The sequence below is a fragment of the Balaenoptera ricei genome, chromosome 2 (genome assembly GCF_028023285.1).
Source record: "Balaenoptera ricei isolate mBalRic1 chromosome 2, mBalRic1.hap2, whole genome shotgun sequence".
Lineage (NCBI taxonomy): Eukaryota > Metazoa > Chordata > Mammalia > Artiodactyla > Balaenopteridae > Balaenoptera > Balaenoptera ricei.
The window spans coordinates 182,697,695-182,725,666 of record NC_082640.1 but is presented as its reverse complement, the minus strand read 5'-3'; the positions used below and the strand labels follow the sequence as shown (position 1 = coordinate 182,725,666).

The 27,972-nt window shown below is 59.2% G+C and overlaps 1 protein-coding gene across 2 annotated transcripts in view; it reads left to right on the top strand.

Annotated features, from left to right (window-relative positions):
- CCDC85C (coiled-coil domain containing 85C) overlaps window positions 1-27,972 on the top strand; it is an 83,315-nt gene that overhangs the window by 39,964 nt on the left and 15,379 nt on the right. For both annotated transcript variants that reach the window (XM_059914978.1, XM_059914977.1), the window contains exon 2: window positions 22,266-22,339. In XM_059914978.1, the coding sequence (XP_059770961.1) occupies window positions 22,266-22,339 (74 nt within the window). The remainder of the gene's footprint in view (window positions 1-22,265; window positions 22,340-27,972) is intronic.

Below are 27,972 nucleotides of genomic sequence, written 5' to 3'. Positions count from 1 at the left end.
GTTCTGAGCTGATTTATTGCTCTGCTAAGATGCAAAGGCAGTTTTATGTACTAGGTAATTAAGTGGCATTATAGATGGCTCGAGAGTAAGTGGCTGCCGTTTTAATAATTAAAATAAATGACCCCTTGCCTGCTTCCCAGCTCAATACTTTTTCCTCAGTGCCGAGACCCTGGAGAGAGGCGGGGCACGTGTGTGGGTGCATGCCCGTGTGAATGTGGGTGTGTGGGTGTGTGTGCGTACGTGCACACGTGCGAGCTCACATGTGTGAGTGTGAGGTGTGCAGGGGGAGGAGGAGGAGGCAGCTCCTTCGCAGTGTCTGGTTTCCGGCACAGCCCTCGGGGAGCACGTGTCACTCGGGCCAGGCGGTGCGCTGTCCTGGATAAACCTTTCTTCCGCTTGCGAGGCCAGGCTGACCCGGGCTGGGCGCTGGACCTCACCCCACCCCTGTGAGGCAGCCCTGATTCAGACCCCAGCTCTGGTGCCCTCTGGCTGTGGTCAGGCTGCCCCCCTTGGAGGCTCAGTGTCAGCTCCCGTACGATGCCGTGACAGTCCCCATCTCTGTACCGGGTGCCGGGCACCCGGGGGCATGTTAGCTCTCCTCTGCGGATTGAGAGGCAGTGAGCTCCAGCTCTGTGTGGCACTGGGTGGGGGTGGCCACCGCCCTTGAAACCTGAGTGAGTAGTAGGCTTGCCAGAGGGGTGCAAGGTCGTGGGCAGCAGAGACAAAATGGGGAGCAGGACTTCCAGCCGGGGAGGGACCTCGGCCCTGGCTGGCTGGATCGTCTGTCCCTCCGAACATCTGCTGCCTGCCGGGGGCTGCACAAGCCAGCCTGCTGGGGGATGTCATTGTCTTCTGCCCCAGACTGTGCTTTTGTTTTGTGGGAGGGTGGCCTTCCCCCAAAGACGTGGGCCATGGCGAAACACATAGGCACCTCCGTGGGGCTGACCCTTGGCTGGCTGCCCGCCGGGCATTTCTGAGGGAGGATGGCATTGAAGGAAGCAAGAGGCCCAGTGGGCAGCTCTGCACCGAGGTCATCACGTGCGTGGCCGGGGAGGGGAAGGAGGGGACATACACATCGCTGGGGGTCAGGCCCGGTACTAGGCTCCCCACGTACTGTGTCCTGCAGAATTGAGTTTAATTGAATCTTACCAGCTCTGCAGCAAAGGTGCTTCTTTCATGGCTGGGAGAGTGGCAACTCAGGGGCCCAAGTCACAAGGCGGGGCAGGGCGTGAAGTCCCCTTCCTCCTGCCCTCCCTCCTGGCCCCCCATCCTCGGTCCGTCCTCCCACCGAAGTGTCCTAGGCCGCAGTGCGTGCAGGCAGGGTGCTGGGAGCTCACGGGTGGAATGTGCCTGGGCCGAGCCGGGCCCCCAGGCAGAGGCGGCCCTGGCGCGGCCTGGCCCTCGGAGGGCGTGTGCTGCCCTGTCTGCGGGTGCCTCACTCTGGCCCCCTCCCCTGTGCTGCTGCGAGCTCCCAGGGCAAACCCTTGTCCTCAGAGTCTGCCTCCAGGGCCTGGCACGGTGGGGGGCACCCACTGAGCATCATCTGGGCCTGGGTCTGCCCATCGGGGCACAGCTCTGTGGTTCGAAGCCCCTCTTCCTCTGGCCCTCTGACCCTGCCGCTCTGGGAGGCCCCAGCGGCCCCCCGGCACGTCTTCCCCAGGGCGCGAGTGTCTGTTCAAGCCGGGTAAATGGAGTGATGCCAGTGAGGTTTGGTTGCCAGAGGAGCTCGCCCAGGCTCAGGCGGTCCCAGCGCTCACATCCAGACACGTCTAGGCTTAGTGTTGCCTGTCGCAGCAGGGGCAGCCATGGGAAGGCCACCCTCGGGTGCTCTTGCTTCCTGAGGGACCCTGGAGCTGTGGGGGACATCGCTCCGGAGGGGCACAGTCTCCTGAGGCTGCCCCGTGAGCACCCCTCCCCACAGGGCCGCAGGCTGGGGTCCTGCATCTCGTGGGCAGAGGTGAGGCACCTGTAGGCCCGGGAGGGAGAGCGTGGCATGGGGTGGACTCGGGCAGGGCCTGTCTGCGCCTGTCCCCACCCCTCCACCGCCCTGCCGCCTGTGTAATCCCTGAATTTTGGAGCCTGGGGCCTGAAGATGGTCCTGAAGATCCAGGAGCTTGCCCGGCACCAGGCAGGGCGTGTGAAATAAGCCTTGCTTCTTCCCCTCGCTCCCCTCGGAGCCTGGGAGAAGGGCCGGTGCCGCCTGAGGCCTCTCTCCTGTGGTGGGATGGGCTCCGGCCCAGGCTGTGTTTGGGCCTCGGGGTAGGAGGAACTCGCGAGAAGCAGAGAACCGCGTCAGAGATGTTCTGGTCCAGCCCACCGTACAGGCTGGGACCAAACAGTGAGGGGTGGCAGGCCAGGGCTCCACCTGGCCCGGCGCAGAGAGGCCACTGATGCCCCCACATGGTGCCCTCCAGGGGCAGTGCCAGCTGATGGTGCCTGCACGTGAGGGAATTGTCCTGGCTGGATGGAGGGCGCTGGCCTGTGGCTGCAGCCAGTCCCCCGGTGCCGCTGGAATCCCCCCAACGCTGCGGTGGGCAGTGGGCGGGCCCTGGCTTCTCATCCTGGCTCTGCGACTCCCCAAGAGGCTGGACCCCTGTCTGGATCTTGGTTCCCTGCAGAAGGGATTTCTCAGGCTCCCGTGGGCTCCGGCGTCGGGGCAGAGCTGGGCAGTGGCTGTTAATTAACCAAACTGCGCCCCTGGGGGTGTGTGACCAGCACAGGGGCTCTCTCAGCTGGGAGTTTGCTTGCATGTGTGACCTCTCTCCAGGCCGTGGACCCACCTGGGCGGAGGAGCATACTTTGAATAGCTGACCCCCTCCAGGGCCCTCTGAGAGGGAGTGTCTCCTTTGCACCCTTACTCAGTGGCATGGGAATGTCTGCGGGAAAAGGGCAGGACCCACTGGACATTACCGAGCCCCCTCCCTGCCTCTCCAAAGTGAGCCTGGTGCCGTGGCCTCGTGGGGCTGCTCTGAGAGTCAAGATGGGGCGTGCTGAGGACTTGTCTGGCGCCTGGCCTGCTGCAGTGGAGGGCTCTAGAATTGCTCCATGAGGGCTTTGTCATTCCCCTGCCTGCCCCTGTGCTTTTATTCAAGACGATTTTGCCAGCACTGCTGCCTTCCGGTGATCGCACCACGTGTGTGATCATCACCGTTTCCTGGATGGGAAACTGAGACTCAGAGGGTTCATCCCAGGGTCTCCCAGTCCAGACCCTCCCGCCTGCCCCTGTGCTGGTCTGAAGACCCCTCTGTTGGCCGGGACAAGTGGGCAGCCTTGGGTGGCAACCACTCAGAGGCAGCTCTGGCCTGAGAGCTCCTGGGTCTCATCCCTTGTGTCCAGGGCACGTCTGCCCCGGGGAGGCAGCTGGTATGAGCCGGCTCCGACAAGGAGAGGAATTCCATGGCTGCGCAGGGCGGGGGATGAGGCCCAGGTGCAGATTTGATCGATTTTATTTCTAGGGGGATACCTACCTATTCATTAGCGAAGCAGGAAGATTTGGAAAAGTAGAAAGAAAATCGAAACACGTTTAGCCCAGTCCCCCCCGGGACCCTGCTCTGAAGCTCTCCCACTGCGATGGCAGTGTTTTATTTTCCCCACCCGGTGCAGGCGTGTTTTGGCTGCTGGTTATCTCACTGTGTATTTAGTGTGGAATCTGGCTTTTTTCACTCAACATTGCATCTGACGCGCTCTTCCTCTTGGTCTTCGTAAACCTTGTTAGTGTCTATACAACACCCCTTCAAGTGAGTTAACCAGAATTTACGTGACTGGCGCTCTGTTGTTGGAAAGCAGAGGTTGTTTCCCGACGTGTTGGCAGCTACGTTTCCTGCACGCAGTGCTTTAGGTCAGCGGTCGGCCTCTTGCCTGGGAGGGGGGCTGTCGGTTTGGGGGCTGTGACGGGGACTCCAAGGCCCCTCCGTGGACGACAGTCTGGGGAGCACGGCAGGGTGGCGCCCGGGATGGCTCATGGCTCATGCTGGAGGTGATGTGTGTGGCTGCGATTTGCTTGGCATGTCCCGTTCTTGCCCTTAAACATCCCTCAGAGAGAGTGTGTTAGCTTCCTAGGGCTGTCTCATCCCTTGGTCATTCCTCCTCTGTAGGTGGGCTGTTCTTCCCCTGAACCATTTGAGAGAAGTTGGGGTTAACACACCCCTTCAGCCTCAACACTCCGGTGTGCGTTTCCTAGGATCAAGGACTTTCACTTAGGTGGCGACAGTACGGTGACAGTGTCGGGAGATTGAAGCTGGCACGCTGTGCGTCCCAGCACGGTGCTTTAGAGCAGTTGCTTTCTGATCGGGGATCCAGCGCAGGATCACACACTCCCTTTAGCCTTCCTTCATTCGGAAAGTCTCCTCCATCCGCCTTTGACATGTCATCTACGTTTTGAAGACCACAGACCAGCCCCGCGTTTGGCTCACGGTTGGATGCAGGCTGTGTGTTTGGGGCAGGGACGGCCCCGAGGGGATGCCGTGCTGTCGGCCTGTCCTGCCAGGAGGCACCTGGTGTGGCCCATCTTGGGAGCAAACTTCCATCTGTTGGATCAGGAGGTCTCCCCACTGTGAGGTTAGTACATATAACTTTGTAATTAATAAATAACCTGTGGGAGGTGCTTTGAGGTCACACAGGCGTCTTGATCCTCACCGGACGCTCGCGAGGCTTGCGTCCATCGGCACCGCTCTGGCGGTGGTAATGATGACTTTCTAACTTCTCTGTCCGTCTGCACTCAGCAGCTGGAATTCTGCTGTGAGGGGCCTTCCCCTTCTCCCTCATCGGGCTGTGTGTGTGGACGTGTTTTTTATCACTGTGGATTCTTATTTTATCCAATATGATTGTAATCACTGGCTCTCATTGTCATTGTCACCTTGCCCGGGACAAACAGCTGGCTAGATGCCGGAGAGGAGAAGGGAGTTGGGATTTGACATGGGTCCCCTGTAGGGCCTGGGGGCCAGGATGGCCTGTGACCTCAGGCAAGTTGGTGAGTACCTCGGGGTCCCTAGTTACCCTGATGTTAGCAAGAGAGGTTGGACTGACCTTGAAGGCCCTTTTGCTCCCTTTGGGGTCCCCTTCCAGGCCTTGTGCTGTCCCCCTGCTGAGACTGGGAGTTGGCTGTGGGGCAGTTCCTGGTGGCCAGCTGTCACCTGTCGTCTGTGGGCGTGATGACGCAGAGGGAGGCTCCTTGGCCCCGCCCACCTCCCTCCCCCATGGCGCTTCTCCAGCAGGGCCCTTCCTCTGCAGGACCAAGGTCTGTTTATTCTCGTTAGTAACCAAACACTGACCTAATCCTGGCACCAGCTCTCCTGACCTTTGGGTCTGTTAGCGTTCATATCTTTCTTAAAGAAACACAGCTGCGTGGGCAGGCGTAGTGCTGCCGTGATGGCCCGTACCCACTGTGCCCACCACGCCCACGTGTACCCACTGTGCCCACCACGCCCACCTGTACCCACCTGTGCTCACCAGGCCAGAAGGGCCCTTGGAGGCTTCCAACTCCCTCATTGTGCAGAGAGGTGTTCTGGGGCCCAGAGAAGGGAGGGGACCTGCCCAGGGTCACACAGCAAGTGATGGCGGGGCCCGGCCCCTGGTGCATAGAATCTACTCCCCTCACTGCTGGTGCCCACCCGCCCTTTACAATGCCAAGCCTCACCATCCCCTCTCAGAGCCCGGGCTGGGTGTTTGATGCCAGGGAGAGGGCTGATGGTTCCTGCTCTGTGTAGCGTACAGGAATGTGAGGGTCGCCAGCCTTCTCCGGCTGCTGTCTTGGTGTGTGACACAGCCCTGCAAGAACTTGCGAAGGGACGTGAGGGGCGGGCACACTCCAGTAAGAAGCACCCTGCAGCCCAGGACCCAGCGCATCCCGGGGGAGAGCCTCACCTGCCAGCTCGGGCAGGGACTGGGGGTCTCCCCCCGCAGCCGAGGCTTGGCCAGAGGCGCCGTGGAAGAGCTGCTGTGTGGGGACAATCACAGTCACCTTCGGCTGAGGGTGAGGGAGTGAGGGCATGGGGGGAGGGGGAGCTCAGGCGGGAAAGCAGGGGGGCAGATCCGTGCGGCGAGCGGAGCAGGATGACTCCAGCAGTCACGGGTGGTGGGGAGGAGGGTCTGTCCACGGGGGCTCTGGGCGCAGTCACAGAGCAGCCCGGCGGGCCACCCTGGGAAGCAGGCCTGCCTCTGCAGGTGGCGAGGCCGAGGCCCCAGGGAAGTCCCTTGCTCAAGTGCCACACGGAGATGGAGATGCGAACTCTGAACTTGTGCTTGTGGAGGCTCTGGAAGGGTCTGTGAGAAGATTGCCTCCACACACCCCCCCCCCCACACCCCCGCCCCAATTCCAGGCTGCAGGGGCCTGGCCTGCAGAGTCCTCCCCGCAGCCCAGTGGGGAGGAGCATCGTTCCTCCCGTTATGAGGATGCAGAGGCTCAGAGATGTGTAGTCGCTAACGGGAGGTCGCAGGGCAGGCCCCTCCCGTGGAGGATCACACCCCCGGCACATCCTGAGCGGCCTGCGGTGACCGAGTGCGCGGCGAGTAGGGTGTTGAGCTCCAGGCTTGCCAGTCCTGTCGTGAGCCACCGACTGAGGTCACGGTGGGAAGTGGAGGGCTGTCCAAGCCCTGCCCAAGGTGAGCAGGTGACCTTTGAGTCCTGGAAGCTTGTGCACCCTCTCCCTTGTGCAGAAAAGCTGTGGGTCCAAAGGGCAATTTCAACTCCGTTTACTGGGTGAAAGGCAGCCCGGGCCGGAGGGTCATTCAGAGAGCCGAGCCGATGAGCGCTGGCAGGACGGGAGTGCACCTGGGGTGACGCGTGAACCCCAAACACCCAGAGCCCCCCATCAGCACCAACACCGGCAACGCCGTGGCCCTTCTCTGGAAGGGTGTTGTGCAGGGAGCGGGCCCTTCCTTTTGGGAGGCTCAGGGAACCTGCTCTGTCTTCTTGGTTCCCAGGGCACACTGAGGCTTGGGCGGGGGCGCCCCTGTCCAGCAAATGCAGCCGGCCCGGACCTGCCGACCCCACGCCCAGGCCCTCTCTGCTGCGTGGCGGGGATTGGGGCGGTGCCCGCCTCCTCACTGCCAGCTGGGCCGGTCCACGCCTCCCTGGAGCCAGCCTCGAGAGGCCCCCACGATGACCTGGGGTGGACGCGCAGGTCTGTGAGCTCTCTCAGAGCGGTTGGGTCACACAGCAAGCTCACGGCACCCCCAGGCAGCAGCCCGGGTCCTGGCCACCCGCCCTGGATCCCGGAGGAGACCCCTCCATTCTCCCGGCGTGGGAGCCATCTGGGCACAGGCTTCTCTGGCCTGGGAGAGCTTTGTCCTTCCTCTCCGAGTCTCACACCTGGACCCCCAGCTTCGGGGTTTGCCCCATCATTGCAGTGTTCGAATCAGACCTCCAGGTGACCTGTGACCACAGATGTCCTCCCTGGTCTCCCTCAGCCTGGGCTTCTCATTGCCACGTGGGCCTGGGGCCCGGTTAGTGCCGGCTTGGGCCATTTCTCCTCTTGCCACGTTCCTTTCCTCTTTGCTGGACCCACCTTTCTGCCTGGATTTGGCTCGGACTGTCTCTTGAGACCTGTTTCCCAGGGGGCTTTGAACTGGGGTGGGGGGCAGTTTGCTGGGAGGCAGGAGGCTGAACCTGGACTCACCTGCTCGCTCATTCCCGCCCTCCCTCCCGGCCGCCTGCTGTGCCTCCATGAACACAGGGCTGGGCGCTGGCTGTGGGTCTGTCCAGCCCCAGTGGTCCAGGCACACGGGACCCTCACCCGCCCCAGGACTCTGTTTATGGTGGGGAGGTCTTCCCTGCGGTGTATGGAACCAGCCTCGGTTTGTTCCCCCGTCACAGCCAGCTCAGCGGTCCCTGTACTCCATGCTCTACGAAAATCTCAACTTAAAATAGAGAAGGGGGCATTTGCTTTCGAACAAACAATACCACCTTTGCTTCAGATAACCTCCGAGTGTGACATTCCTAAATTGGATTCATACCCCACTTTTAAAAGTTTGTGGTGATGCACCAGCCTTTGCTAGATTTGAAAGGGAGGCAAATGCAGGGGGCTCGGGTGGGCCAGGCCCCAGGTGGGCAGTCATGCAGTGGAGGTGAGTGTGGCCTGATTCCGCCGGCTCCATGGTGACCTGGTGCTGGTGTGCCCTCAGCTGGCAGCGTGGAAGCCTCGGCTCGCCGTTCTTTCCCATCAAGGTCATGCCACTGGCGTGTGGGCAGTGGAGAGGTTGGGGCTGGTTTTTATTGAGCATCTACTAAGGAAGTGCCAGGCACCATGCCAGGGGCTTTTAGAGCTGCTACTTTTCTTAGTCCTCACAGCAGCCTTCCAAGGTTGGTGTTTTAAATCTCATTTTTAAATGAAACTGAGGTTCAGAGTGGCTAGGCAAGTCACCTAAAGTCACACAGCCACAGCTTTTAGTTCCTCTGTTAGATTCCTATGGCTGCTGTCACAAATTACAACCTTGGTGGCTTGAACAACGCAAATGTATTATCTTGGAGCTCTGGAGGGCAGAAGTGCTAAAATCAAGGTGTCAGCAGGGCTGCGCTCTTTCTGGAGACCTGAGGGGGAATCCTTCTCCTGCCTTTTCCAGCTTCTAGATGCCACCCGCATTCCTTGGCTCGTGGCCCCATTCCTGTCTTCAGAGCCAGCAACAGGACGTTTCTCTGACCCTTCCTCAGTCACCTCTCCCTCTGACCACAGCCAGGAAAAGCTCTCCGTTTTTACACAGTCATGAAGTTAAATTGGGTCCACCTGGATCATCCAGGCTAATCCCCCCTCTTGACTGCCATAACCTTAATCGCATCTGCAAAGTCTCTTTGGCCGCGTGAGGTCACATACTCATAGATTCCAGGGGTTGAGCGTGGGCATCTTTGGGTGGACAGTAGTCTGCCAAGTACAGTTCATAAGTGCAGGTTGATATCTTTATTGCGATGTCATCTGGGGAGACTGAGGCCCGAGGGTGCTGCCGGAGCTGCAACCTTTCACCAGTTTTCTCCTCTTGCGACATGCCCTGGCCACAAAAGGAGTTGGTCCTTCACCGGCTGGAAGGACGTGCCCTCCCCAGGACCTCGGGGGATGCACCCTGAAGCCCGGCCTTGTCCATGATCTTTTGGTCAGCAATCACCTGCTGTGGGTTTTCTGTGAAGTGGGAAGGGCAGTTTGCTGTCCTCATGCCGAGTCTGTGTCATTTTAACGGGCGGGTCCTTGCTGCCCAGCCTATTTGCAGGGATGCTGCCTTGTAGGGGCTCTGAGTCGCATCTCTGTCCTGCCCTCTGACCCTCTGGGTCACCTGGGCCTCCTGCCCGCATCTCTCTGGGCCTGGGTAAGGGAAAGGGCTTGTTCAAGGTCACAGAGCAGTTGGGGCAGAGAGGGAACCTGCTCTTGTCCCCTAACTGTCTGCGGGAGGGTGGTTTCCCACTGCTGTCAGCCTCCCATCCCTGTGGCCCTTCCTCCCCATAGGCTCTTGACCTGCTGCCATTTGACTGCTCCCAAGGGGTGGGGGGCGACACCAAAGGAGGCTCGTTACCAGGGATGTTGTGAGGTTTTCCAAAGGCAGCCCGGGAATTGGGACCGAGGGAGGGGGTGTTCCAACGTCAAAAGCTTCCAGTATCTTTTCTGGACCGTCTGTTGCGCTGCCCCAACTTTCTTCCTTTTACTTAAAAAATGTTATTATTACTATTATTGTTAAGAAATATATAAAAAGAAACAAGCTTGGAGAATAATGAGACTATTTATTCCACTGCCCACCTTTATCAGATTGCCAACAATAAAGCATTTTAGCGTCAGATCCTTTTAAGAAATAAAGTGTTACAGGTAGAGTTGAGGCATCTTGTGTGTCACCTCCCCACCCCCGCCTCCCCAGAGAGAGCCTCGCCAGAAATTCGGTGCTTATCATTCTCCTGCACAGATGTTATTTCTCTTACAGGTTGTACGTCCATAAGCAAGGTACGATGATGCTTTGCAGGTTTTCAGACTTTATAAATGATGTCACATTTATATGTGTCCCTCAGTTCCGCCTCCTCACCCCTCCCTGCATCGTGCTTTTGAGATGTATCCTTGTTGATGGTACCTGTAATCCCAATTCATTCGTTTCCAGTTCTGCATAGTATTTCATTGTTTGGTTAAACCACAATTTATCTGGTCTCCCAGGGAGGACTTTGAGGTGGTTTCCATTTTTTTCACTACTTTAGCCAGCGCTGGGACACGTTCTTGTACCTGTTTCTGCACACCTGGACCGCCGGGGGTCCTTGAAGGCAGGTGCATCTTCAGTGGTGGGAAGCCGTGCCGGGTGGCTGTCTGATCTGCTGTGCCAGGGCGCCCCATGTCCTGGTTCCTGGTTCTTAGGCTCTTGCCATCACATGAGTGACCACTATTCACTTTCTGTCGGTCAAATGGCTGAAATTGTCTCATTGTCTTTGTTTGCAGGAGGCTGGTCTTCTGACTGTGCTCACAGATCTGTGGTCTGCTGTTGGGCAGGGTTTTTAATGTTCATACAGTTGAGTATAACAGGCCTTCCCTTTATGGTTTGTTCTTTTTGCTTCTTGATTAAGAAATCCTTTCCTACTTGAAAGCTGGAATTGCTCTTTTTATTTTTTAATTTTTTTTTGTTTTTCTTCTTCTTTTTCTTGTTTTTCCTCCCTCCCTCCCTCCCTTTTTGGAGTTGTTCTTTTTATTGAATTTGTTACAATATTGCTTCTGTTTTATGTTTTGGTTTTTTGGCCGCGAGGCATGTGGGATCTTAGTTCCCTGACCAGGGATTGAACCTGCACCCCCTGCATTGGAAGGCAAAGTCTTAACCACTGGACCGCCAGGGAAGTCCCGGAGTTGTTCTTTTTTAACAACAGCTGTACTGAGACAAAATTCACACAGTTAATATATATATGAAAGTATACAATTCAGTGCTTTTTACTACATTCACAGAGTTACCCAACCATCACTATCTAACTCTAGGTCATTTTTATCACCCCAGAAAGAGAGTCTGTACTCATCCGCAGTTACTCCCTGTTCTTCCTCCCCCTCGGCCCTTGGCAGCCACTAATCTATTTTCTGTCTCTGTGAATTCGCCGACTCTGGACATTTCATATAAATGGAATCATACAATATGTGGTGTTTTATGACTGGCTTCTTGCCTGTAGCGTAAGTTGTCACCCCCTTTGTATCAAACAAGCCCAAGTTTTTAGAGTTGTTTTTTCACATAGAACTCTCTCTCCTTCTTGGAACTGCTTTCTGTGTGTGGTGTGAGGTTGGGATTGAACTTTTACTCTCCGCACCCGCCGCAGTCCCTTTCATGAAACACTTCAGCCTTCCCCCACCGGCACAGAATGCTACTGGGGATGTGTGCCAGGCGTGCAGAGCTTCTGCGGGCCCCCACCACCCCAGGAATCCCTCCGCCTTTCTTGTGATGACTTATTCTAGTTTTTACTGAATCAGCAAAACACTGTCCAGACATGGTGCTGCCGCCAGAGCTAACTGCTTGGAGCCCCCTCTTTCTCTTGCCTCCTATGCCTTGAGCCCCAGCTCTCCTGCTCACTCCCAGGGCGGGGTTCCTGCTGAGGTGTCAGATCTCGGGCTGTACTTCCAGCCACTCCCCTGTGTCCGATGACGCAGCCGCACCTAGATTTTCTGTTTCCTGAGCCTGCTCCGCCTGCCACAGCTCCCCTCACCTCACGGCCTCTGCAGGTGGCTGGAGTGTGCCCTGGTGTCCTGCCCCCTCCCTCCTGCCCCCTCTGCTGGACAGTTGGCCCCATTCTGGCGCCACCAGCTTTTCATGCTTGGTAGAGACATGCATGATGTCTAACAATGAAAGCAAACTCCCTTTCCCCCTGAAACCAGCAAGGTCTCCACTTCTGGCTACCAAGGGGGTTGGCACATACATTCAGGGGCTCCGTGAATGTTTACCCGCCTACCCGCTTCCCTCACCACCTTCAGACATCCGTCCCGCATGTCCTGGCCTCCTTGGAGTCCCTGTGGTACAGCTGTGTTTGCAGGGGTTGAGGCCCAGTGAGTAGTCAAGGCCAGGAGGCGTGGGGTCCCTCGGGAAAGGAGCCCAAGAGGGGGACAATTTGAACAGTCACTTCTCAGCATAGAGCAGGGGTCCCCAGCCCTGTGTGCACGTTAGAATCACCTGGAGGACGTTTAAAATGTACATGGACATCCAGGCCCCTTCGCTGGAGTCCAGTTTAGTTGGTTCCAGGGGAGAAGAGATCAAATGTTAAAATGTCCCCAGGGAGACCCAGGCCAGGTGTGACTCGCCTTCTATGTGGCTAGGTGGCCGTGCTGGGGCCTCTAGGTGGTCTGTTCAGCCTCTATCGATAATTCCCAATCATTCAGAATGAAATCAGGTTGGGGGGGGAGGGGACATGAACAGTGCTGACCCCTGAACTGTGTCACCTAAGCACACAGGTTAATTTCTGGGCCTGAAAATTGAAGGCACAGGAAAGGAATTCTTTTTTTCCTGTTTTCCCCTGGTTTTGAAACAATGACACAGTTTCAATTTGGGCTTGTCGGGCTTCCCAAGCGGTGGATGGAGAAATAAGTTTGAGTTTTCAGCTTGAGAGCACCAGCGGCTTGCAGGCGCATCCAGACTGGGGTGTATTCTAAATGAGCCGGCTTGGACTCGGCCTCCTGCTTGGCCGCCCCCTCGAGATTTCAGCGCAGGTTGAATTAAATGCCAGGCGGCCCCGGGTGGACAGAGCACCGATCCGTGGGATCCTGGATCTGTGTGTGTGGCACGCGGAGGGGCAGGTGGCAGCCAGGAGACAGCCGTGCGCCTCGTCAGGAGAGGCCGAGCGGCCAGCGTGGGGAGATCCCAGTTCGCATCAATGCAGTTGTTCGTTTCTCTCTGTGCCCATTAATTTGCTTGCCTCTGCAGGCTCGGGATGGAGAGGGTGGGGTCACGGCTGTCCACTTGAGTTGGGGATGTGGGATTTGAGGTTTCCAGGATCCCACGTATCAGGGCATGGAGGGGGGAGCTTGGGAGGGGCTGGGGGCCAGCCTTCCGGACATTCGTGACCCCGTGAGGCCCAGAGTCTTGGGGCTTGCGGATGCCCTGGGGTGGGGGTCCTAGGGGTGGGGGTGGGGGCCAGGAGAACAGCGTCCAGGGTGGAGCTCCCTGGAGCCTGGGCCCAGCCTTAGAGGCTGAGAGTCTCCAGAACTGCCCCACGAAGAGAACTTTTGCTCAGGGAGGGGAGGGGAGCCATGAGTCTTCCCGAGCCCTGCCCTTCTCTGCCTCGGTGGGTGGCCTGGAGGAGCACTGGGTTGGGGATGGGGACACACACAGACACACGCACGCACGCACACACGCACACATGCACACACACACGCACACACATGCATGGGCACACGCACGTCTTGACTTTCAGCCCTGCTTTTATGACTCTGTGACTGGACCAGTTACTGGGCCCCTCTGAACCTTGGTTTCTTTGTCTGGAGAATGGATGAAAGTTGCTTGTCTCCGTGGCGGAGTCAAGGCTCGGAATGAGCAGCACCAGCCACCATGGTGATGGTGTTCTGCGAGGCCCAGGGTGATCGTATGGGGACCCCAGGGCCGCTGGGGAAACTTTGAGGCAGTGTGGAAAGAACCTTGGCTCTGGACAAACCTGGGTTCAAATCCCAGCCCTGCAGTGTTTTCACTGTATGAGTTTGGACTTGCTACTTAACCTCTCTGAGTCTCAGGCTCCTCTGCAGTAAACAGGGATAGCTCGGTGTGAGGATTACGGGGGCGTGCTGGGAGGGCTGGGGTTTTGCTTGGCGTCTGCTGGCACATAATAGGTGCTCAGAAACATTTGCGTGTGCGAATGGGAAAGAAGAGTCCCTTCTCAGTGTCCTGTGTGGACAAGGGAACTCTTATTCACGCCCGAGGCTCTGGTAGTCATCTCAGAGTTTGCAGCCGGCTGCCTTGGCCTGCCCACCGCGCAGACCTACTGGTGGGCAGCTCAGGTGGGCGGGCCCGCCTGGAGGAGGGGGGGGCAGCGGCAGCCCTACCCGCTTAGCGCTGCCACTCCCAGGAGGTATCCTCGCAGGAACCTGATGTTCCTCTGATACGCCTCCTCAGCCTTTTCGCCTTCATCCATAAATAATATCTGTCTCACATTCAGCCCGCACCTCCTGGGGGCTGTATGCCAGGAGGCAGATGCTACTGGGTGCTGGCTCAGGTGCTCCTGAACCTGCCTGTCATGGCCCCACCTCCTTGCCTTTGCTTGCCCTGCGCCCTCAGCTGGGACTTGCCTTCCATCCTCCCCATCCCCACCCTGGCTTGTCTGCCTGTCAGAGTCCTGCTTGCTCTTAAGTGCTCAGCTCAGATGCCGCCTCCTTCAGGAAGGAGTCCCTGATTTCTCCCCATCAGCGCATCCTTGCTCTCGGCCCCCCTCATCCCTAGGCTGAGCCTCTTCACTCCACCCTTTGCCCTTCAGCAAACGTGGTTATTCTTGCAGCTCCTGCATTAGGCTGAGAGACCCTCGCAGTAGGGGACCATGCCCTTCCACAAGCATGCGTGATTGCTGGTCCTGCCGGTGCCTGGCTCTGCGACGTTGGGCGGACCCATTCACTCGCTGAGCGTGCTTTTTGTCCTCTATAGGATAGGCTTTCTGCCGCCCACCTGGCAGGGTCCCTGGGGGATCTGGAGGGTAGTAGAGTGAGTACATTGGCACTGGGGTCGGTGAACAGCTTCCCATGCCCTCCTCCCAGCTACGTGGGGAAACTTCAGGTTCCAGGGGCTTCCATCCCGCATTCAGCTTTTGCTTGCTTTCCGCTAGTGATGGGGAGCTCACAGCCCCCTGGTAGCCTGGACTGTCGTGAAAGAGGTAACTTGCCTTTCCAGTCCTGGATTTGGGGACCCACTGCTCTGCAAGAATTCAGTCCTTTGGTGACCTTTGGGATTGTCCAGGGTCTGGGGAGTAGGTGGGCCTGGGGTTGGAACATCCTCCAAGTCCTTTAAGAAGACGGGACTGTTCCCAGGCTCTGCTGGATCAGTGTCCCGGGCCTTGATGGAGATGCTCATTCATCAGCGGTGAGGGCAGCAGGAACATCAGCCCAAGACCTGCCGAGCCTGGTCTGTGGGCCGGGTGGGAGGGCAGCGGCCGCCCTGGGACTGAGTACCGGCCTGTTTCCCAGCAGGACTGGGTACTGCAGAAAGTGTGGCCTTTGCCTTGAGCCCAGGGCTGCACTGAGCCCGAGGTAGGGAGAGCAGGTTGCTCCGTCACTGCCTGGTCTGCGGCTGTCACTTCACTTCCCGGAGCCTCAGTTTCTTCACCTGTACACAGGGGTCGGTCACCTGCTCACAGTGAGAGACGATGAGGACGATTGCCTGTAAGTAAGGCACACCGTTGGTGGTCATTAAGTGTGCGTGGTTGCTGCTGCTGCTTGCTGGAATGACCTCGCCTTGCTCTGTGTCTGTCTTACTCTGTTCGAGCTGCTATAACAGAATACCACAGACTGGGTGGCTTATAAACAACAGGAATTTCCCTCTCTGTCTAGAGGCTGGAAGCCCAAGGTCAAGGTGCTGGCAGGCTGAGTGTCTGGAGAGGGCCACTTCCTGGTTCATAGACGGTTGTCTCCCTGCTGTGTCTTCGTTTGGCGGAAGAGGCAAGAGAGCTCTGTGGGGGTCTCTTTGGTTAGGACACTAATCTCACTCACAAGGGCTCCACCCTCATGACCTAATCACCTCCCAAAGGCCCTGCCTCCTAACACCATCACATTGGGCGTTAGGTTTCAACATATGGATTTTGGGGGACACCGACATCCAGACCATAGCACTGTCCCTGGTGCCCGGAGGTGGTCAGAGCTCCCTGGGGGTGGTTCTCCTGGCGGCCCTGCCTGTGTGACTTGGTGCATCGCTGCATCCTTGTTTCTGTGCCTGTGGGGAGATGGGGATACCTCCCCATGGGGGTGAAGCGTCTGAGGTTACCTGTGAGAGGTGACAGCTCTGCCACGTCCTGGGCAGGTGGGAGGCACGGGTGGAGACTGAGGTGCAGAGTGGGCCTGCCCTACTTGGTTTTGCTTTCCACGGCCCGCAGGTATGTGTGGCACTCACCTGCCCCCTTGGGGGCCAGTCCTGGGGCGGGGGAGAAAGGAGAGAAGCCCAGGAACGAGGCCCTTCCATCTCGGTGGAGCCACGGGCCCCGATGCCACAGCCGACCCCTCTTAATGAAGTGGAAGGAGAAGGGAATTGAATCAGCCGGGCTGCGTCGTGGAAATGCCAGCCATCTCACGGCAGAGCTGCTGGGTGTGAGCCCTCACGCAGGGGCCCAAGGTGTGGCGTCGCTCAGTCTCCTGCTGATGACCTGCCGCAAAGCCTGTCTGTCCCCGAGACCTTATAGGGACCCCGCTCAGGGAGAGGGGGCTGCAAGGGAGGCAGGGCTGGTGGGGACCCTGGAAGAGGCAGAAGCTGGAGAATCAGGCCCCGCGTGTGGCTGTGTGTCACGGTGCCACCCCCCAGCCCCCTGCCCCCAGCCTCCATCCACTTCCTCCTTTGCAGAGAGGGAAAGTCGTACTTTTCCCCAAGCTGTGGCAGACACTGTTGGCGCCCTGCCCAGATCCCCGTGGCACTTACCGCTTCCGTGCCCACCGCCCGCTTCACCTGTGGGCACCTGCAGCTCTGCCTGGGAGCTTGCCCTGTCCCCTCTCCAGGTGGGCACTCCTGGGGCATGAACACCACTCTCCTGCCAGGAGCGGCTCCCACCAGGGAGCCCTTGGGCAGGCGAGCAACTGTGAGGCCCCCAGCGGGTTCACACCCTTCTCGTCAGCTCCCATTCCCCGCCTCACCTCTCCACACCCTCACCTGGGCTTCCTGGGGTCACCGCCCATGTAACCCGCTTGTATGCGAATCCTTGTCTCGCCCAAATTAAGATGAAAGTTCCTGGTGAGGTTGGCACGAGACAACAGTGTAAATGCTGTGGGCTGAGGTCTGAGGGACAGTTGCCCTTGGCCGCTGGCATGCTGTGCCCTTTGTGGCCTTGGGGGTGCCAGGTCACTGTCACAGGCTGAGCGCTTCTTACTGTCATTGCAGCTGCTGCTGGTGGGAGCTCATAGGATTAAGAGTCAACTCCTTTGGGGAAACCAGTTCGACCCAGCCGGTAGGACGGATTCCTGTTAGGTCTTCAGGTTTTTCCAAGGGCCTACTGTGTGCTTAGCGGTGAGCTAGGTGGGGAGGGGGTGACAGGGGTGATTGGACATGGCCTCTGGCCCCCAAATTCTTGCAGTTTGGACCGATGGTGAGGCTGGGGTGACATTGCCTAGGCAGGCAGGGGGCCAGGCTGGGGGGTGGGGGAGACGTGACCTGGCAGCTTCCGGGAGGGCAGAGTGGCCTGATGGTCAACGCCAGCACCTGGCACAGGACCCCTCGGTGGAGCCGATCAGCGCCAGCGGGGAGGGGCTTGCAGACCGTCAGCTCCGTGACCCCCACCCACCCACGGGCTGCACTGGTCCTCCACGCACCTGCGAACAAGGACCTGTGAGGAGGGGCGTAGGGGGTGCTGCTGTTCAGGCCCCTGAGAGCGAGAGTGTTGCGGGGAGCTCTCCCTGTCCCTCCAGATGGAAGGTGGCTCGTGAGTCCCCCAGGATTGGGCCAGTGGGCCCTGGGAGGGTCAGGGAATGTCCAGGGGGCACCTTGGCCAGCCTAGCTCGGGGTCCCTTTCGTAGTCACCTCCCTCATTTCCCCCCCCCCCGCCAGCAGTCAAGCCAGGAAATGGCGCTTCCCTCCCTGCGGGCTCTTAACTCCTTGTTACTGCAAACCTGGAATTAATTTAATTACACGCTTGTCTCCAAGAGGCCGGGGCTCGGAGGCGCCCGTGGGATTGCGAGTTGCCCGAGGCTGCTGGGAAGGATCGTCCTCCCAGGGAGCCAGGCCCTTCCTGGCGTCCCCTGCCCTCCTGCTCTCCCCCCTCCCTCCAACCCCGACGGGAGGGTCCACCTAGCTCTCACTCTTCCCCACTGCGGGGCACCTGCTCTGACCCCCAGGTGACCAGATGTCCGGCCCCCTGGCTCCTGGCAGCGTGCAGGGCCTGGCTTGGGGAGCTGAGGGTAGGGGCAGTGGGGACGGGGTCCCGTGTGGCAGGGGAGGCTTATCTGGGACTTTGCGGAGGCGGCCTCATAGCCTGTTAAACTCTGCAGGATTGGGCAGGCTCGGGGCTGAGCCTGGGCCTCGGAAAAGGCCCCCAGAGCAGAGCTGGCGGCAGTGGGCAGAGGGTGGCCGATGGGGCCCACTTCCCACGCCGTCCTCTGGGCCACGCTTCTGTTTCCCTTGACAGGGGACTCTGCGATGTGAAGGTACAATCGTTTAGTCCCTCCTCCTTTTTTATGAAGAAAAATTTCTCCCTATTCTAAAAGGAGATTATTTGAAAATTAACAAGAAACAGTGTGAATAGTCACCCTTCTCCTCGTGAGCAACACCACGGTCGGTATTTCTGTGTGCTGCCTCGTTCCTGGATTTCTATTTCAATACATGGATATTTTTAAACATAACAGCAATTCTATGTGTAGTTTTGTGTCCAGTTCTTTTCACTGGCGTTTAAGTGTTTTTCTGTATCGTTGAGGAGAGAAACTCTCCTAAACGTCATCTGAGTGACGACAAGGGTATAAACTCTCTGCTGTTGTTGGACAAATAGTTGTTTCCAGTTTTGATCACTGTAACACCGTCTGCATTCTTCACGATTGGAATTAATTCCTTAGGATACGTTCCATTGGGAGCACTGGGTGATTTAAAGATATTTTAAGTTTCTCACATTGTTCTTTTGAAATTCAAAAGAAAAACCCGACAAACCTTGATGTCTGAAGTGTAGCTCATCCTCTGCAGCCTCTTGGGGTTTGGGGCGAACCCAGACAGATGGGCTGAGCGGAGCGGTTCCTTGGTCTGGGGCCATGGACGCGGCCTGGGGTTTGTGGGATGAGCGATGGCCTGTGTCCCTTCTCGTGGCGCTGGCTCTGTCGCCCCCCCTTCTTCCTGACTGCCATCCTGGGAGGTGGGCGTGGGGCTGTGGCGCAGCGGTGTGCCCGGCCCGCCTGCTGCCCAGGGCGGGCGCTGAGCTGGTCGGCACGTCTGCTGACTCCCACCCAGGCCATGACTCCAGCGGCAGTCTGACAGAGAAGGGAAGGGCTGGGAGCTCCTGGCTCAGCCCATCGGAATGGCAGAGGGACACAAAATCGCCCCCATAGCCAGGAGGCCACGGGCGGGCGGTGTGCCCGCCTTCAGGATGGCTCTGTGACCGTACGGGGCAGCGTGAGAGTTAGTGACCTGACTCAGGTCGTTGGTCACACGCAAGTGGCTGGTCCTTCTCCTGACTTCAGGGCTGTGCCTGGCAGCACATCCCCTGGTGGGGCGGCGGTGAGCAGGGGACCTGGCTTGCGGCCGTGCCCGAGGGTTGGGCAGTGGTGGGGCGTCCGGGGGAGATGCTTGACCGAGAGCCACGTCTCACTGGGGACCTCTGCCGGCTTCTCACAGTGGCGCGGTGCTGTCAGCTCCTCTCAGAGCGGCCGGGCGCTTGGGGTCCTGAGCACTGACCTATGGGGGTGGGCCTGGGTGGTGGGGAGAGGGTCTGGAAGTCTGGGCCCTGGGCCCCCCCGCTCGCCCGCCAGCAAGTAGGGACACTGTTCCCTGTGGCCTCCTCGTCTGGAAAACGGGGACGATGCCTTTTGGCCCCTGCGAGCCTTCAAGGAGGCGCCAGGTGCAGGGGCTGCCATGCGTCCCACGGGGTGGATGGGGGGGACCTTCCCTCCCCCACCGACCCCACCCAGAGGGGGACCTCATAGGGTCAGTGGTTGTTTGAACGTAAGGTTGAGGGAGCTGGGGGGGCCTTTGGAATTTCCCTTATCCGCTGTTTCCGGGAACCCTCCTGCCGGCAGCAGGTGGAGGGCACAGAGGATTGGGGAGCCCAGGCTGCACCCCATCTCCGTCCCCCTGCTCAGAGGGCCCAGCACCCCTGGAACACTGAGGCCCTTCCCGTCAGGCCTGTTCGTGAGGGTGGGTGCAGGTGCGGTGTGGGAACTGCTGGTCACTTTGGGCTGATTGACGACGGGTAAACCGAGGCCGGGGGCCAGCATGGGGCGTGAACCGTAGTGACTGAGGGACTGAGGGTCCCCTGCCCGGGCCCTGGGCACAGGGAAGCCTCTGGAGTCACCGCCCGGGGCCCAGTCCCCCCACCCTGCCCCGCCACTGCCCCGAGTGTGTATAAAGAAGCCATTGCACCTCTCAAGGTCACACAGCGGGGCTCCGAGCTGCCCTGTGGTTACCAGGGTCTCCCTGGGAGTGAGGGGGAGTGGGCTGGCCAGTGACCTTCTTCCTCTCCAGAAGGCTCCGCATTCCCGAGAGGTGACTGGCAGAGAGCAGCGGGGAGGAGTTGGTTATGTAATTGGGGCGGGGTGGGCCACCCCCCATTCCTGCCCAGGGCGGGGCTGAGGGCTCCTGGGCCTGGTCCAGGGCTGGGGAGACAAGGCTCCTGAGGGAATGCTTGGGGAACAGAGTGGCCCACAGCGGGCAGGTCAAGGGGCACACGGGCACCTCCTGTAACTGGGGGCGCGTCAGAGGCAACAGCTGAGCACTGCTGATGGGCAGAAGCTCGTGAAGCCTGGGCCAGGCTCCAGCGCGGGGGGGTCGGGCCCTGGGGAGGGGCCACTGGCCGCCCCATCCTCACAGGGCGCCCGTGGGCTCCTCCTCTGCCGGCAGGCTCTGTAGGGGAGGGGCACGGCGTCCGCGTCATGCACCAGGACCCTGAGGGCCCAGGGCTCGTCCGCGGTCATGCTGGCCGTGCTGGCACGGTTGATGGCGGTTCCAGCTTGTCCTCTGGCTGCGCCTCAGCCCCCTTTGCCCACCTGGGAAGGTTAAAGGTCCCCCCGGGGGGGCAGTGGTGTGGGGCATTAGGGAGCTGGCTTTGGTCGAAGGTCTGGTGCCTTCTGTGATGAAGGGCCGGTGGTGTGATCCGCGAAGACCCTGAGTCCTGTTGGGGGTCGGGGCCGGTGGGTACAGCAGGAGCAGCAGACTGGCCCAGGGGTGGGCAGGGTCCAGGCTGGCGTCCGGGCTGTGTGGCCTCTGGCCGGGCGCTCGTGTGGGTGAGAGGCGCATAGCCGTCCCTTAGCAGGTGGCAGCAGACCTCCTGGGGGAGGTACCCCATGCTGTCACAGAGGTGCTCAGACCCACCTTTCCTCCCTCGGCACGGGCACCTGCTGTGACTCTTTGGTCCCCTTGCCTACCCTACCCTGTGTTAACTTAACCTTCCCTGTCCCGTGTTCTGCCTCCCTCCCCTTGCCCTCTCTGCCCCATGTCACCCTTGGCCTCCACCCAGGCAGGCTCCCTTGTCCTGGCCTGGAGTGAGTTAGTCCTTAGTTTTCTCCTCTGAGCTGATTTCCAGCCCAATGGGGAGGTAGGACCAGGGCTGTGGGTAGCTAGGGTGGCGGAATTTCTCCCGCTTCTTTTTTTTTAATAGAGCCAGGAGGCTTTAAGGTTGTTTTTTTTAAATTAAGTAATTAATTAGTTAGCTTATATTTTGGCTGCGTTGGGTCTTCGTTGCTGCGCGTGGGCTTTCTCTAGTTGCAGCGAGCAGAGGCTTCTCTTGTTGCGGAGCATGGGCTCTAGGTGCGTGGGCTTCAGTAGTTGTGGCACTCAGGCTCAGTAGTTGTGGCTCGTGGGCTCTAGAGCGCAGGCTCAGTATTTATGGCACAGGGGCTTAGTTGCTCCGCGGCATGTGGGATCTTCCTGGACCAGGGCTCGAACCCATGTCCCCTGCATTGGCAGGCGGATTCTTAACTGCCGCGCCACCGGGGAGGTCCCTCTCCCGCTTCTGATGTGATTGTGCAGCGGGGTCAGCGTGGCGAGGGAAGGTGGATTTCACCCCCTCCGTGTTCAGGAACTGGGGGCGTGTGGTTGGGGGTGTCTCACTGGCCCCTGACTGCAGGAGGGGTGGTGGGTTATCTGCATTATGCGGCCTCCCGAACAAATCGCTTGTAGAAGTTCTGTGCGTCAGGCAGGATGGAGCGGAGGAAGCCCAGATGCTGACTTGGCATGCTCGGGGCCTCAGTTCCCCCCCCGAGCAGGGGAGGGCCTCCCTGGACCCTGGGCCATGGGGTGGGCTGCCCCTGGGTGAGGGTCCCATCAGGGGAGCGTTTGTGAGAACTCTTTTTGGACCTAAAGCATTGTGGAAGCTGAAGGAATCAGCCCAGGTCAAGCTGGTGAGGGAACCCCTCATCCCCTTTCTGCAGGTCAGGGAAACCTGAGCTCAGAGGCCCACCGGAGGGGGCCCAGGGGAGGGTGGGCCCTCCTGTTGGATACAGTCTGCTGACGGGTGACGTGCCCCCTTTGTGTCGTTACAGATCCCTCGTCCACCTACATCAGGCAGCTGGAGACCAAGGTGAAGCTGCTGGAGGGTGACAAGCTCCTGGCACAGGTAGGCCGGCTGTGGGCCAACCCCACCCTGAGGGCCAGCGCAGGCCCTGCTGCCACCCACCACTCCAGGGCCTAACCCTCGCCCCAGCACGCCTGGGGTTCCCTTCCCCCTTCCCACCCCTAACCTTCCACCTGCCCCCGACTCCTGCCCGGAGTCACCTCCTGGGACACCTGGCTGAGGACGGCCACCTGCCTTCCCTCCATCACAGCCTTTCCCTGTCTGTCCCCGCAGTGGTCTGCGAGCTCCTTGGGGGCTGGTGCTGGGCCCGTCCCAGAGATGGCGCGGAGCACACACATAAGTGCTGAAGAAATGGACTGCTTTGCCCTTTGGTTGGGCGTATCAAGGCCTAAGAGGCGGGCTGGCCCGTCCCCGCTCAGACCCACATGGAAACTTCCCTGCCCCTGCCGTGCCAGTTTCTCTCTGGGCTGGGGTCTGCCCTCCTCCCTCCTGCCTGGCCTGAGTCCACAGACAGATGAGGCCAGGCCTCGTCCTCGGCCCGTCCCTGGCCTGTCCCCAGCACAGGGACGGCGGGTTAGAGATGGGTGATGGGGTCAGTGCGGGGAGGAGGTGGTGCAGGATGAGAGATGGCGGGTAGGCGTCTGGGCCCTTGCCGAGCGCGGCTGGAGCGTGGAGGGGGCGTGGCTGCCAGGACGAGGGGCCTTTCCTGCTGTTGGCAGGGTGGTGATGGGGGGCTGTGATCAGCCCGGTCGGTCGGGGTGTCTGGGGTCAGCTGGCTCAGCTGACCCTCCAGCCTCTTTCTCCCTTGTAGTCATCCCTGACTTCATCTCAGTATCCCTCCCCCCTGCCACATCTGCTGGCCCATAAGTGGCCGGCCAGGATGCCCAGAGCGTTTCTCTGGGAACCAGCCCCAGGGAGGGCTCAGCTGCCTGGCCTCGTTGCTAGGCGACCAGTGGGCTTGGCGCCACTGCCCCGCTCAGACACCCTCTCTGCGCACTGGGCGGCGGCTGGGGTGCTCACAGCCCCAAGTGCAGCCCGACGACTGCCATCCCACCTCTCGCCTCGCGTGGGCTGCTGGAAATTCCCCCTAGCTCGGCAGGACTCTGCAGAGTATGTGGTTCACATTTGGGTCTTTGCTCCCCCACATCCCACGGCCACCGCACTGTGTCAGGCGCATAGCCGGGCACTGAACTGCAAGGCTTGTTTTCAAACAAGATGTGTCATTTGTAAGGTGCTGGAAGGTCCTGGCTACAAGATATTGCTGGCTCTTTGGGGCTGGCAAGGGCAGGGAGGGGCTGGGGCCTCGCCTGGCTGTGGGCTAGGGCTCCTTAGACCTGAACACTCCATGTGGGCTTGTCCTGGTTGCTAAGGAGGGTGTGTGGGGCGGGCTGCAGCAGCTGTAGGCAGAGGTGATGGGGGGGGCAGCATCAGGACTTGGGGCCTTTGCTCTGGAGCTGGTTCCCGTCCAGCAAGTAGGGGAGCAAGTCACTCACTTCAACCACTGTACAGCAGGATGAAGGCCAGGACCTCGCACTGGCAGTGGGAGCCTCCGACCAGGGGGGTCAGCAGCCTTGTGAGTCTGCCCCAGTCCAGCTGTTCTTTGTGTCACTGCTTCTGGGGAGAAGCAGGTTGAGAGCTTGGACCCCAAATTTGGGATGCCATTTGCAGTGCTGTTCTGAGGTGCAGCCAGGGCATGGCTTGTGGTCCTGTTTCCAAGGACAAGGACAGAAGTGTACCTGTGGCCCCTGCTCTCCTAGGCCACATTGTCCCACCGTGAATATGCACCCAGTTCCACATGGTAGACTTGACCATGGACTTGTGCAAAAGCTGCACACGCTCAGGCCTCAGAGTGGCAGTCCTTCCTCTTCCTCCTCCCTCTGGGAGGCCCCTGGGCTCATAAGGGAGCCCCCCATCGCTGTGCCCACTTGCCCCGTGCCCACACGTGCAGAGGTGGAGGTTGACGGGGCCCTGTGTCTGGAGCATCAGGGGTGCGGCCACCACCTGGGCAGGGGGTTTCTCTGCCTGGTCCCTCCCCGCCAAGCCTGCTCTGACCTGCTCCCAGGGGTCGGACTGGGGACCTTGTCCTTGTCCCGGAGGCAGCAGCAGTGGGGTTCTGTCCCCGACTGGTACCCACGCCAGGCTCTCCGGAAACACACATCCATCAGATGGGGGCGCGACCTCTCGCCTGGGCCCAGGCTTGCTGGCTTCAGGCAGATTGGGCTTTAGGGACAAGAGCATGCTTTCGCCCAGCTCCTCGCTAGTACAGGAGAAGTGCTGGGAACTCAGAGACCATCCAGTGTGCCCGTGTTCCAAGTTTCTTGTTTCTTTAGGAGACTTTTCTTTCTCCCCAGATGAAGCCTTGTGAGGCTGAGCTGCTCTGGTGATAGCCGTGGGTGCTTGTGTGTGTCATGGGGGGGGCACCTGGGTCCTGTCCTCGTCTCTTCCTCACGAGGACGCTGCTGGCGAGTGGGGGTCTTGCCCAGGGTCTCCCAGCGAGTGGTGTCAGGGCCATACCCAGCATCCCGAGAAGGGGGCAGCCGTGTGGTGCTGGGGCCTTGGCCCCCCAGGGCACTGCATACCCACCTGCCCGGGTCCCCTTGCTTCAGCCGAGGGCCGACCCTCAACCTACAGTATGCAAAAGCACCCAGGGACCAGGGTGTGGGCAGGGCATCTCCAGGGTCATGGGCGGGGCTCCTGTTGCCCCTGCCACCTGCTGCCACCAGGGCTTGGCCTTGAGGGTGGGTGGGTGCCCTGGAGGAGGGCTTTGCTGTTCTGAGCCACGCAGGAGATGTGAGAAACAGTGAGAGAAGGGCCGCTTCTGGCCTGCTCAGGGCTTCCTGGCAGCAGTTGATACCTTGCCTGCCTTTGGGTTCCTAGGGTGGCTCAGGTGGCATCAGCTTTATGAGGACCCTTGAGCCACTTCCTCTCCCCTGGCCTCTGTTTGCTTACCTGTAAAATGGGCACTCACTCACTCACTCCATGTGTAACTGATCACCTGCTGTGTGCATGGCCCGGGGGGTACAGTGGTGTCCAGGCAGAGGCCTACCCCCAGGGGGCACTCTTGTGCTGCCTCCTTGTCCTGGCCAGCAGGCTCATGTATACAGGAGGGCTGTGGAGGTGGGGAGAACTCCGTGGGCAGGGCTCAGCCCACAAGTAGAGTACTGGTCTTATTTTGATGGGGTCCAGGGCAGATGGGGTTTCCTTAGCTTCCTTCCTCCTGGCCTCCTGCCAATAGCCTTCCCCAGCCACCCCCAGGTGGCCCGGCACTTGCTCTGGGCTCTCTCAGCCCCATAGGCTGCCCTCTCTTGCTGATGCGGTATTGGGGTCCTCCTTGTGAAGCCTGGCTCCGACCCCTGCTGGACCGTCAGGTATTCAGGGACTGGGCTGCTGGGTCTCAGTGGTCACACCTGTGTCTCAGTGCCCAGCTGGACTTGGTGGATGCATCTTGGGGAACGCTGGCTGCACCCACCTGGTCTCCCAGGCCGGGAGGGGAGGCTGGTTCTTGCCCAGAATAAGGAAGGTCTGCTTAACCCAGGGAGAGCGGCTTCATAAGGTAGTGAGTGTACCATCTTTGGAGGTAATCAAGTGTGGATGGATGGATGGGGGGGATGGATGACCATGTTTGGGCATATTGAAGAAGGAGATTGCTGCCATGGGTGGGATTCTGGCCACGGTCTCATGGGCTCTAGCTTGTGAGATTTTATGATTCTGACACCTATATCTTTTCAGTGAAATCAAATTGCACAGAAACCTCCAGCGCTGTGCAAAGTGGAAAATCTGCCTTTGGCGAAAAGCAGGGGAGAGCAATGTTATTCTTTTAACTATCTTCGGGTGACGTGGCTTTGGGGTTTGGGTGGGAGGCCAGAGAGCCTCTGTGGATTCCCGTTCCCCACTGCCCACCCTCTCCCTCCACGGCCTCTATTTAACTCCAAAACAGCTTTAATTAAAAATGTGCCAGTGTTCACAGGCTAAATTACTGTATTGCAGTTCATATTTTCTTTCTCATGTCGGCTTTAAAATTTCATCAACACAGCTGCTTCCTCTGCAGTGATTCATCTGGAGCCCAGTATGTGGTATGATTTTTCCCGTGGATTCTGTGCCTAGCCGGGCTGTAATTGACGCGGGGGCCTCCGCTCCGTGGTTCCCTCCATTCACTTCCCTGCTGGGCTGATCAATGAAGGCTCCACATGTGCCCAGAAGCCAGCTTCACAAAAGAGCAAGAAGCAGGTTGGGCAAGAGTGGGCGGCCATCTGGGGAAGAGGAGGCAGTGGTCCAGGCCCGCGGCTGTGACCGGCCCCAGCCGGCCCCCCTCCTCCTGGCCCCTGTGCCCGCTCTTCCCATCCTGCCATGCCACACAGGGTCACGGTACACTCAGGTTGGAAGTGACCCCAGGATTTACACCAAGCATGGATGGGGAAACTGAGGCCTGGGTGGAGGAGGATTTCCTGGGACAGGTGACTGTATTAGTTTGCTAGAGCTGCCGTAACAAAGAACCACGCACTTTGGCGGAGGGGGGTGCGTGGAGAAGGGGCTTAAGCAACTGAAATGTATTGAATGTGTTGTCTCACAGTTCTGGGGAGCATGGGGTCAACAGGTCAGCTTATGAATCTGACTGGGACACAATTCAACCTGTAGCAATGGTGTTGTTGGCCTGACGGTATAAGAAAGTGGGTTTGAGCCCCGGAGGAGTCTGGATTCAGATAATCCCTGCTCCACCACTCACCGGCTGTGTGGCTTTAGGTAAGATACCTTATGTCCCGGTGCCTGGTTTCCTCACCTGTAAGACAGGGATGGTGGTGACGCCTGCTACAGCACTGACTGGAAGCTGGGGGCGCCCGGGCAGTGCTTGCCCTTCTCTCCTTTTCCTGGTCTTGGGAGCCTGGGATTTTTCAAGGTCTGGCGGACCACGCCCATTCAGCCGGGCTTGGTCCCTGATGGACTGCTCCTTTTTACCTTTTGTCTGAGTTTTGAACCATCCAGGCCTTGGGACTGAGGAACAGTCTGCTACTATCTGAGCCCGTTGCTGACACCTCAGTACTGTTTCCCGCATCCCCAAGGAGGGTTGTTTTGGTTGGTTGGTCCCCTTGCCCAAGCCCTGCGGAGATGCTGGCCTCATGGTATGTCTGTGGTGGCAGTTCTGCTCGCTGGCATCTTCTGTGACGTGCTGCCTTTGTTGACAGGCTCTGGGCCATCCCTGCTTCGCCTGTTTGGTGTCCGGGGTTGGCTGTCATGTCCCCGCTCCTTCTGTCATGAGTGATGTGGTCTCCGGAGGGCTTCATCTGCTTCATTAGCAGAACCTTAGAACAGTCCAGCCTCTTCCTCAGCCAGGGAGGGAACCCCCTCTTTCCATCATCCAAGCAGATGGTCAGTCTAGCAACGTGGGCAGGAAGAGAGACTAGGAATTCTGCCTCTGTCCCCTATGCCCGAGGCTTAACCAGTGTCCACCGTGAGCCAGACACTGGGTGGTCAGCATGGTAAGAGGCCAACCCCAGAGCCAGAGGGCCTGGTTCCAATCCCCAAAGTGCCACTTACCAGCTGGGTGGCATTGGGCCAGTGGGTTAACCTCTCTGTGCCTCAGGTTTCCCAACTGTAAAATGGGGACACTAATGGTGTCTGCCCCAGGATTAAAGGGCAAATCACGGAAAGCACTGAGGGCCGGGGCTGGCTGGTGATAA